This window comes from Amia ocellicauda, chromosome 11 (assembly GCF_036373705.1).
Source record: "Amia ocellicauda isolate fAmiCal2 chromosome 11, fAmiCal2.hap1, whole genome shotgun sequence".
Taxonomy (NCBI): domain Eukaryota; kingdom Metazoa; phylum Chordata; class Actinopteri; order Amiiformes; family Amiidae; genus Amia; species Amia ocellicauda.
In genome coordinates, this window is record NC_089860.1 from 25165443 (window position 1) to 25177091 (window position 11649).

At 47.5% G+C, this 11649-nt stretch overlaps 2 protein-coding genes across 2 annotated transcripts; one reads left to right on the top strand and one right to left on the bottom strand.

The window, feature by feature from the left end:
* Positions 1-1167: 1167 nt before the first annotated feature.
* Positions 1168-4343, bottom strand: foxi3a (forkhead box I3a). The gene is made up of 2 exons (XM_066717116.1): positions 3504-4343; positions 1168-2745 (listed from the first exon to the last, which is right to left on the bottom strand). Exons 1-2 carry the CDS (start codon positions 4102-4104, stop codon positions 1973-1975), a joined length of 1374 nt encoding a protein of 457 aa, XP_066573213.1. The 5' UTR covers positions 4105-4343; the 3' UTR covers positions 1168-1972.
* Positions 4344-7021: 2678 nt separating this feature from the next.
* syce3 (synaptonemal complex central element protein 3) lies at positions 7022-9366 on the top strand. Its single transcript, XM_066717121.1, has 3 exons — positions 7022-7141; positions 8007-8112; positions 9037-9366. Exons 2-3 carry the CDS (start codon positions 8007-8009, stop codon positions 9213-9215), a joined length of 285 nt encoding a protein of 94 aa, XP_066573218.1. The 5' UTR covers positions 7022-7141; the 3' UTR covers positions 9216-9366.
* Positions 9367-11649: the final 2283 nt, after the last annotated feature.

The window sequence follows — 11649 nt, forward strand, 5'->3', positions numbered from 1 at the left end:
ACTGAAAGATTAATGCACGTCCCTCCCTCTCTCCCCCCCATCTCCTAATCCTGTAATGAGAACTTTCCCCATGTCAACCTTTCTCTCGCTCTCTCAAGTGTGTGTGTGTGTAAAAGGGGTGAACCGGTAGAGCCAGAGGGGGGGGAGGCTTAGAGGGAGAGGGTCTTGGAGGGGGAAATAGGGGCAGAAGAGTTGGAATGTGCTGAAGAAGGGATGTGGAAAGAGAGGAGTGTGTGAGGGGTACCGGTAGAGCAGGCTGAGCTGGAGAGAGGGACTATGAGAAAGAGGTATAGAGAGAGGGATAAGGGAGGTAATGAGAGTTGGAGCCACTGAAGTGATAACTGTTCCCACACTCTCTCCCTCTGTTTCTCTCTCTCTCTGTCTCTCTCTCTCTCTCTCTCTCAATTTTCAATTCAATTCAATTCAATTCAAGGGTGCTTTATTGGCATGACAAACAGTTTCGTAGTGTTGCCAAAGCAGTTGATATTATATACATACATTGAAAAATAATAAAAGGTAAGAAAAAAAATGAAACTGTAACATTATAATTTATAACTAAAATCTTAATAGACATGTACATTTACTTTATTTATAGTTATCAGGTCACAGCTGGTGCTCATGTATGTTTTCACAGTGAGCCCCTCAGGCTGTGGCAGGCGGCTACATATTGGGCGGCCAGGGGGGCTGTATGTCCCTCCCCCAGGAGGATAGCTATTTTTTTTTCATTTATCAATTCAGAGAATGATTTTGTAATATTTATGAATTTATTAAAGAATGTGTCCCTTAATTTGGCATATTTATTGCAGTGGAGGAGGAAGTGCATCTCTCTCTCTCTCTCTCTCTGCCCCTGTCTTTTCTCTGTGTGAGTTTGTTTCTTACACTGTGTTTGTGTATTACGTGTGATTGGATACAGTAGCTGTCAGTGTCCTCAGTGACCCCTGAGCCCCTATCAGGAGGATAGAGGGAGTGTTGGAAGAGGAAGCATATCAGCACTGTGGGAAAGGGAGGCAGAGAGCAGTGAAAAACAGAGGATGTGTATAAAAACACAACCAGTCCAGCCTGATTGAGCCATACACTCTCTCCCTCTCTCCGCTGCTCCCACCCTCTCTCTCTATCTCCGACTCTCCCTCTCAGGTCCCTTTCAAACACCAAACACCAATACAATAGTTTCCTTTTCTTTTTAAAAAACACTTTTATTAAAAAATATTATACCTTGCCCAGAATAAAATTATAATAACAACAACAACAACAACAACAACAACACAATACATTAATAATAATAACCTTGATATTTACAAACACACAACAATGTCCTTGAACAGGCAGTCATGTTAAAGTTCAGGGGTCGGAGGTCAAAGGGTGGGTCAGCTATTATCTCACTGTCACTGTCTGCAGTAATGGTCTGTCCTGCTCGGTCGATGGTGCGTTTCCCATCTCACTGGGAAGCCAGATGGTATGGAAGAACATTAAACAAGCAAAGCAATACACCCCTACCAGAAAACACTCCCTTCTGTCTATTTCTTTCTCTCTGTAATTTACAACATGAAGGAGACTTGAGAAGTGGCCTGAGTGACCCTGCAGCTCTCTGCTGTTGCTGTTGTACAGTACAGTGCAGTGCAGTGCAGTGCAGTACAGAAGATGAACTTCAGAACAAAAGATTGGAAAGAGAGAAAGATGCAACACAAAACACAGAAACAAGTAACAATCCAACAACAACACAACAGACAAGAAGGAAGTGTTAGTCATCATCCTGGACATGGGTTTGGGCGTCCACAGTGTTTCCATCTGTCTGTCTGTTGGTTTGTTTGTCAGTGCTGTAATGGCCTGACTGTGAAAAGAGTGGGGGTGCAGGCAGAGAGGGCTGGGAGAGGGGGCAGTCTTTCTGTCTCTACCACACTCTTAGTGTTGGGGGACAGCTCCTTCTCCTCTCTCTCTGTCTCTCTCTGTGTCTCTGTCTCTGTCTCTCCCTCTCCTACACCTCGGTGCCCTCGCGTGGGTACAGCAGGCTCCCCGTGCCCAGGCCAACTCCCCCTCCGCTGCTGCTCCCCCCCAGGCTGGGGTAGAAGTGGCTGCTGAACTGACTGAGCAGGGAGCTGCTGTAGCCCAATGAGGAGGAGGAGGAAGAGGTGGAGGAGGAGGAAGAGGGTGGCGGGGGGGAGGAGGTGGAGGAAAGCGAGTGAACAGGGTGGAGGTGGTGGAGGTGCTGGGGGGGGTGTGGTGGGGGCGGCAAGGGGGCATTCCAGTCCGGCAGGGAGGACAGGGGGCTGGGGGAGTAGGGGCTGTAGCCGCTGGGGGTCAGGGCAGTGCGAGGGGGCCCCTCTCCAGTCAGCCCCAGGGACAACGCACGGCTCAGGGCCTCCCCTCCTGCTCCTGCTCCGCCTTCTCCTCCTCCTCCTCCTCCTCCCGCTACGCTGCTCATCCCCAACAGGAAGCTGCTGAGGCAGGGGGAGGGGCCTCCAGGGGAAGGGGAGGGGCCTCTCTCAGGAGTCATACTGGGGTCACTCATGTCAAGCAGGGAGTTGGGTGCCTTAGGGCTGCCACCCTCCCCCCCTCCTCCTCCTGCCACCGCCACACCCCCGCCACTGCTGCTGCCATTTGTGCTCTCCCTGGACTCCGAGCTGAGCGCCACCCCCGTCCCCGCCTCGCTGGGGCCGCAGTCAGACTTCCTCTTCCTCTTACGGCGGAAGTTGCCGTTGTCGAACATCTTCTCACAGTTGGGGTCCAGAGTCCAGTAGTTGCCCTTACCTACAAATAGAGGGAGGGCGAGGGAATGGGAGAGAGAGAAAGTAGTGTTAGTTTTTTTTATCCTGAATGAAACAGTGGGCAGAACTGGCTGCAGTTTTCGATGTGTCCTCGCTGCAATCCATGACAGAACCGGTGGTCAGCGTACTTGGCAGACCAGGCAGGACATCCTCTTACAGATCACGGAGTTAACAATTAACACTTCTGCAGTGAGACTGTATTCACAGCAGACCCCACCAGCATTGATACAATTTTATTTAGTTCAATCCACTGAAACTCTGTCACATATTCACTGCCAATGGGAAACGCACTTCCTGAAGGGCTGACTAGGACGTTTCCCATGCTGTTTACAAACAAACCTGATTATATCTCTCTGGAGCTTTAAATAATTACATATTTATTTTGTTAATCTTCATGTGAAAAGTGAAGTATTCTCTCACAGAGGATGTACACTTGCAGGCCTGCTGTCAACGGTCACTCTCCCTCTCTCTCTCTCTCTCTCTCTCTCTCTCCTTGTGGAAAGAATGCCTGACACACTAGATCTGATAAGAATACGCTTCTGCAGGCATTTGGTGACTCTGCCCTTTGAGACGGACAATTGAGTGTGTGAGTTTGTCTGTGATTGTGTGAATGTAAGAGCGTCAGAGTGTATATGTGTGCTTGTATGCGTGTGTGTGTGTGAGTGTGCCTGTGTGCTTCCCTGTGTGCATGTGTGTGTGTGTGTGTGTGTGTGACAGTGTACGTAATGTTGCGTGTCTCACCGGGGTCGTCCTCGTCGCGTGGCACCTTCTTGAAGCAGTCATTGAGGGACAGGTTGTGTCGGATGGAGTTCTGCCAGCCTGCTTTGCTCTTGTTGTAGAAGGGGAAGTTGTCGGCGACGTACTGGTAGATCTGACTCAGGGTCAGCCTCCGTTCCGGGGCCCCGTGGATCGCCATGGCAATGAGGGCCGAGTACGAGTAGGGGGGGCGCACCAGCTTCATCAGGTCCTCCTGGGAGGGCAGCGAGAACCAGCCCAGGTCACCCCCCGCCACCGGTCCCCCTCCCAGGTACGATCTCTGAACCCCGTAGTGCTGGGGCATGAAGGGCGAAGAGGGGTTGGCCCCTGGCAGGTAGGGGGCGCCACTGAGCCCAGGGCTGTTGAACCACAGATAGGGGTTGGCAGAGCCGGCACTGTAGTCAGGTCCCAGGTCGTAGGGGGGAGCGGGGGCAGGGGGCCCGCGGGGGGGGCTGGGCAGCCCAGGGGGGTGGTAATAGCTGTCGCTGTACAGGCCCAGCTCGGGCGGCTCCTGGCCCAGGCTGGGGAACTGGGGGCTGCAGCGGGGGGGAGACAGGCCCTGAGGGGGGTCCGCAAACGAGGTCATGGCTGTGGCTCTTGAGTCAGTCCAGCTCAGTCCTCTCCACTCTTCTCTCCTGTCCTCACTCGGTGTCCCTGCGTCTCTTCAAGTGGAATTTTGTAGTGTCTCTCTCTTTCTCTCTCTCCCTGTCTCTTCCTTTTCTGTCTCTCTCGTACTTTCTGTCTCTGTCTTTGTCCCTCTCTGTCTCTCTGTCCAGCACAGCTCTATCAGGTACAGGTGTGTCACTTAACCTGCCACTCTCTACCTGGGCCATTTATACACACCTGGCCACGCCCCTGCCCATCCTGATTGGCTGGCAATGTCACAGTACGTTTCTTTGAAGATAGTTCCAGTACTGCCAGTCTCCCAGGCTTCCCTAAGGGGGGAGGGGGGGATTTTCCATTTGGAATCTCGGTTTTTTTCACTCTGTCAGCACTGACAGCACTGTATACTGTCCTACTGCACTGTATACTGACAGTACAGCACTTTATACTGCACACACACACTGTAGAGCACTGTCCATATAGAACCTGCACACTGTCTATATACAGTCTCTATACTGTACTCTACTGTATACTTTCTCTTTCTGTACTGTATACTGTCTGAATTGCATATGTACTGAGTCTATACAGTCTCTTGTCCTGTGCTCTACTGTCCTCTGTGTGAGTCAGTGCTGGGGACAATATCAGCGTCCGCCACATTAAAATGAACAGACTCTTACCAAGTTAACAGCGCCCTGTACAGAACAGGGTACTCACTAACACAGGCATCTATTAGTCCTCTGTCCCTGCTAGATAGCACTTCAGCTTATTATGCTCCTCGCGTCCTTGATTGTTTTCCTCTTTGCTCCCTTTCCCGTAGCCCTCGTCTGTAACCCTACATCTTGACAGCACTTAGCTTTCACCGTCTAGGATGTAGGACCTCACTTACTGTACTTGTGTAAATTGGAATTGGAATTTGTCAGATGTATTATTTTGAATTGCTATGTTTTAGCTAAGTTGAATTTGTAATGATTGATGCCTTGTACTTCTCTGTATTTTTGCACTTATGTTGTAAGTCGCCCTGGATAAGGGCGTCTGCCAAGAAAAATAAAATAAAATAAAATAATAATAATAATAATAATAATAATAATAATAATAATAATAATAATAATAATAATAATAATAATCAATGTAGGTAATATGTACCGCGTCCCTTTATAATGCTTCTGAATTTATAGAAGCCACTGACTAATCTAACTAGCTAATACTCTGACTGACTGACTGACTGATACAGAATGACTGACTGAGAGGGGGAGACAGAGGAAGAGACCCGAAACCCTCATGATGAAAAATGAAAAAGCAATAAACAGATAAAAATAGCGCACCTCTACGTTTTCACAGGTCTCTCTCACCCGCTCGAAGGAATTTTGGAATTCTGTTATTATTATTATTATTATTATTATTATTATTATTATTATTATTATTATTATTATTATACCTGGTTCTTTCGGTACAGCGCAATAATGTATTATTCATATTATTAATATTGTTATTATTATGCGTGTGCTGTTTGTTCCTACTGTTTGTTTAATGACACCCGTGGTCATTTCCCATTTTAATGACTTGGCTACCACCAACCTTAAAGTCAACAATAATAACTGATCAATTAACTCTTCGTTTTCGTCGTCCTCCTTTTTTTATCAGCAGACACAGAAGTATGAGAAAGTAAAGCTTTTATTAGTGGACTGATAACATTTACATTTTTATTTATTCAATATGTATTATTATTGTTGTTGTCCACGGAAGAAGGTAAGATTTTTTTTTTTGGGGACTGACGGCAGTACATTTTTGGTTTTTATTGTATTATTTCAAAAGAAGGCAGCAGAATGAGACAAAAAAAATCGAAATTAAGATTAATTGATTATTGACAGCAGTGTAAATATTTCCTCCGATCATTTTAAAAGTTTGTGTACATGTTCTCTCGGTCGGTTTTGACGGATATACATGATTTTGTCTCGGATATTTAAAAATAACTAAACTTTCTCCTGTTGGACCCAACGACGTACAAATCATCGCTGCCGCTGAAACACTTCATGTACCTGAATGGTGCGCCTCTGTCTCTGGAAAGGGGGTTCGTGTTATACGCGCACTTGCGTCACATGCTTGGTTGCAAGAGAGAAATTGGACAGTTTAATGATAAAATCAAATCATTATGATATAATTCCAATACGCGCCCTTCGGCACAAAGACGTCAGATTTTAAAGTGTGAAAATGAAAGTCAGGTAGACGTCTGTAATGTTGGTCAAACTTGCATATACTGACGTACCGCGATTTGTATTAATTTATTTTTTTAGTAGTGGTATTTGCAATACGACACGTGGACAACACAGATGTAGTACAACTTACAAGAAGCTGAACAGAACGGGAATTACACGGGCAAGTGTAATCATTGTATTTGTATTGATTCGGGCCTTTTATTTCCAAGCCACTGCAAATAACTGCCTTGCCACCTGTCCCGTGTTGTGCCGGACCTGCGTGTCTTGCTCTGTCCAGTGAGTTGCAGTCTAACCCGACAGAACTGGAGCAAAGCTGGAGCAGGGTGGTCAGGTAAGGGTCGCAGCGCCCCGCCGCGGACTCAGGCGGCCATTGCAGGTAGATAGTGCCGTATTGCATTGCATACTATTAAAGACTGGTAATAAAACTGGAACAAAATACATATACACATAAAAAAGTGCGCTCAAAACACAGATCAGGCACAAAATGCAACAAAGCAGTTGATACTTCCACTTCTACAACTACTGTGTATACATGAATCCTACTTATAGTAACATTACTACTATGAACACTAATAATATTTAGACATGCTCCTTCTTCGAAAACAGATGATTATATTAATGCCGACCCTGCCAATATTGCCGGTGCCAGGATGACTGCAGCAGCTTTGATCAGCACCGCCATCGCGCACCGCCGCCTCGAGGCACCGCGACCCCCCGCCTCGCGCGCTCGGACGGCAGCTGCGGGGAGCGCGAGCCGCTTCGGTTGAGCGGAGACGGACGGACGGACGGACGGACGGAGAGACAGAGGTAAAGCTACAGCACACACTTTAATTAAGTAGTAATCACGCATATATAAAACAATTCCCACCGAATAACCGTGTATTAGCACTACTATGGACGGAGCGGTTTGTTTCTGGAGGACAGACTTGGCGCAACGAACACATTCAAGAGCTCTGGGTTTATGTTTACTTGTAACTCACGGATCTTGGTGTATAACTTTAAGTATATATACAACGTAAACGTCTTGATTTATAACGTGTTTGACCACGAAAGTGTCGTATTGTGTTTGTTTTACCGGCTCAGTTTCCTTCATCCCCAGTTGCAGGTAAATGTCCTTCTCACGGCTTTATGGTTCGTGAGGTAAATTAAGTACGAAATGAAGAATCTGGTGAATCAATATCAGTATGCAATAGATTTGTACATGATTTGTGTGTGTATTTATTTATTTATTTATTTATTATAATTCATATAAACCAACATCGTGTTCCCTGCGCAGTTTATCAGTGAAGCCCCCTGTGTTCTCCTCACCCACAATGCCCTTCATCTTGGAGAGCAGATAGTGCTGACCAAAGTGAGAGGTCAGAGGTGGACTGGACCTGGTGTGTGTACAAGCGTCTGTGTGTGCGCATGTGTGTGCAACACTGTCCAGAATTGTGTGCTGAACATGATTTACTGCAAAACTTTATTTGATTACAATGTTTTAATATATAACCTAGTGCAATGAGCCTGTGTGTTTCTTTACTATTCAGAGTATCTGGAACGTTTCCCCTCCAAATTCCTGAACATTGCCAGAGCGCAGCCACAGGGATAGTGTGTAGTTGTGCAGCAGCTGTCTGGGGGGGTGGAGTGTGCACGAGCTGCGTGTGCTCATTTCTCCATGGTGTGTTTGCAGATGGCAGAGCCCCCGTGCCTGAGCTCCGTTGAAGAAGCCATGCAGATGCTGAAGCAGTTAGACAAGGAGCTGGAGAGAATGATCGAGGATGTGGAGAATATATCAGGTAGATAAGCATCTCTCAGTGTCTGGGGGCAACGAGAGAGAGCCAGCGCCGCTTGTTTAGTAAATATTTACCTCATTAACACGGCTGGAAACTGTGCCTGAGCGAGGTGCTCTACTGCCCTGATCGCTTTAATCCCTCTCCTGATCTTGGCCCAGATTAGCCGTACTGAGACCGCTGCTCCCCTCAGGTCCTGCAGCTCTGATCTTTTATCTGCTTAAAAAAAACATTTTTAAAGCAGGTGCACTTGCTCGCTCACTTGTGCTCTCTCTCTCTTGCTCTCTCTCTCTCTCGCTCTCTCACCCCCTCCCTCTCCCCCTTCAGAAACCCAGTAATGACTGATGAGACATCAGCACTGTAGGGTGTGTGTCTTCGTGTTGCAGCGGGTGAAAGCTGTGCACATGGCTATGCTGTGAGAGGTTTCTGTGCTGGCTGGCGTGTGCGTGTGTGGAGCGGATCTCCTCAGAGCACCAGCAGGAGGTCACCTTGACATCTCCTATCTGTTGTGTGAAAACAATGTCGACGGAACTGTGCCATCAAGTGCATAACGTGTGTTGTCTGTTGGCAGCCAGGTGCACGACTCTGTAACCCAGGAATAGCTTTATGAAGCTTTCACCACCGTTTCCAGTTTGTCCCCATTGTTTCCCCCGAGGCATTCCCACACGGGCACTTTGTGGTTTGCCATGGGTTGTATGTTAGATGACTGAGCTGTGCCTCTCCATGCTTTAACTTGGGGCTATACCATCCTGATACTACATTCAACATTTTAGAGGGTATCTGTGCTTGCACTCTACCCCCCTCCCCCCTGGAGAATCTGACAGTGTCTCCCCTATATGTTGTGCTGTGTCGTCATGTGTTATACTGTGTTAAACTGTGCTGTGTTATACTGTCCTGTGTGCTTTGTACTGTGTGTGCTTTTCGCTGTAGTGCAGATGACCTGGATGGCCTATGACATGGTGGTGTTGCGCACTGACCCTGAGCTGGTTGAGTCTCTCAGGAGGCTGGAGGAGGAGGTGCTGCGGTGCAGGGCTGTTTTTGAGCAGGACCAGCAGGATGCTGGGTCGCACTCTCACATGCCGGGGGGTCCGGCCCAGGTCACGGCCTGACTGACTGACTGTGGAGTTCAGCTCCCCATTACCATGGTTATACCTCAGAAGCCTCAGACGTGCTCCTTCCAGTCAGTCCCAGTCAGTCCTCTGAGCAGAGCAGTGCTGTAACTTGCTTTGCTTGTTCTAATAAATAGACTATATAACCCTCTGCCTCTTTCATTTTCCAGTTTATTTACCTGGGCAAAGCAGTGTGTGAGTGTACGTATGTATGTATGTACATACAGTATGTAAGTATGTGTATGTATTTATATGTGTTTATGTATGTATGTGTGTGTATATGTACACTCACCTAAAGGATTATTAGGAACACCATACTAATACTGTGTTTGACCCCCTTTCGCCTTCAGAACTGCCTTAATTCTATGTGGCATTGATTCAACAAGGTGCTGAAAGCATTCTTTAGAAATGTTGGCCCATATTGATAGGATAGCATCTTGCAGTTGATGGAGATTTGTGGGATGCACATCCAGGGCACGAAGCTCCCGTTCCACCACATCCCAAAGATGCTCTATTGGGTTGAGATCTGGTGACTGTGGGGGCCAGTTTAGTACAGTGAACTCATTGTCATGTTCAAGAAACCAATTTGAAATGATTCGACCTTTGTGACATAGTGCATTATCCTGCTGGAAGTAGCCATCAGAGGATGGGTACATGGTGGTCATAAAGGGATGGACATGGTCAGAAACAATGCTCAGGTAGGCCGTGGCATTTAAACGATGCCCAATTGGCACTAAGGGGCCTAAAGTGTGCCAAGAAAACATCCCCCACACCTTTACACCACCACCACCAGCCTGCACAGTGGTAACAAGGCATGATGGATCCATGTTCTCATTCTGTTTACGCCAAATTCTGACTCTACCGTCTGAATGTCTCAACAGAAATCGAGACTCATCAGACCAGGCAACATTTTTCCAGTCTTCAACTGTCCAATTTTGGTGAGCTTGTGCAAATTGTAGCCTCTTTTTCCTATTTGTAGTGGAGATGAGTGGTACCCGGTGGGGTCTTCTGCTGTTGTAGCCCATCCGCCTCAAGGTTGTACGTGTTGTGGCTTCACAAATGCTTTGCTGCATACCTCGGTTGTAACGAGTGGTTATTTCAGTCAAAGTTGCTCTTCTATCAGCTTGAATCAGTCGGCCCATTCTCCTCTGACCTCTAGCATCAACAAGGCATTTTCGCCCACAGGACTGCCGCATACTGGATGTTTTTCCCTTTTCACACCATTCTTTGTAAACCCTAGAAATGGTTGTGCGTGAAAATCCCAGTAACTGAGCAGATTGTGAAATACTCAGACCGGCCCGTCTGGCACCAACAACCATGCCACGCTCAAAATTGCTTAAATCACCTTTCTTTCCCATTCAGACATTCAGTTTGGAGTTCAGGAGATTGTCTTGACCAGGACCACACCCCTAAATGCATTGAAGCAACTGCCATGTGATTGGTTGATTAGATAATTGCATTAATGAGAAATTGAACAGGTGTTCCTAATAATCCTTTAGGTGAGTGTATAATTAAGTTTAAAACTGAAGTTCGGGAGGAGAACATCCCCTAATCATGCTTTCCTGTGCTCCGAGCTCAACCAATCAGATGCACACACACACACACACACACACACACAGCAGGGTCTGCAGCCATGCTCCCTCTTGCAAAACTCAGAATCATCCCTCCACCCCACGGTCTCTGCCTTTGCAGCAGCTCCTTGACACCACCCACCGTCGTTCCCTCAGCCAAGCGGGTTCAGGCCAATATAACTTTACTTCCATCACTACTTCTTCCACTTACTTCTATAGGGGGTTGTCTGAACTGAATGTGTGTGTGGTGATGCACGAGTGTGATGATGCTGGTATCTCTGCTTCATGGTAACTGACCTCTGACCCTGGGAACACTAGCAGTCGATAAGTAAGCCCCCTTTGTGGATGCTGGCACCAAGGCATCTCAAACACAGCACACACAGACAGCTACCTGTCAGTCTGATGGACGCAGCCCAGCTCCTCCACAATGACACCCTCTGCCTCACCACAGCTTCACCCAGAAAAGCATAACATGACATGGGTAACAGATAATGGGCAGCTGATCACTATCTGACCCTCAGCTTTCACCAGGCTAGGGTCCAAGGCTGCCCTTCTGTCTCAGTCCCCTGGCTTGGCTGGGTATCTCGTATCAAAACCAAGCACCCCTCTGTTTTAAAAGCTCTGCCCCTGACCTGCCTGAATGATGGCCTGAAATGAGGTGTTACACAGAACTGAATGTGGTTGGTGACTGGGGTTGGTGATGCTGCATTAATTGATTTGTGTCCACTGACTTAAATGCCCCACCCCCCTTGCTTCTGCCCAACAGTACAGTGTCAGGATTGGGGTGGCAGTGTTGTGTGGTAGATGAAGAGAGCTGACAGAGGCCCTATGAGGGACGATAGCCCCACAGACACGGCCAGCCT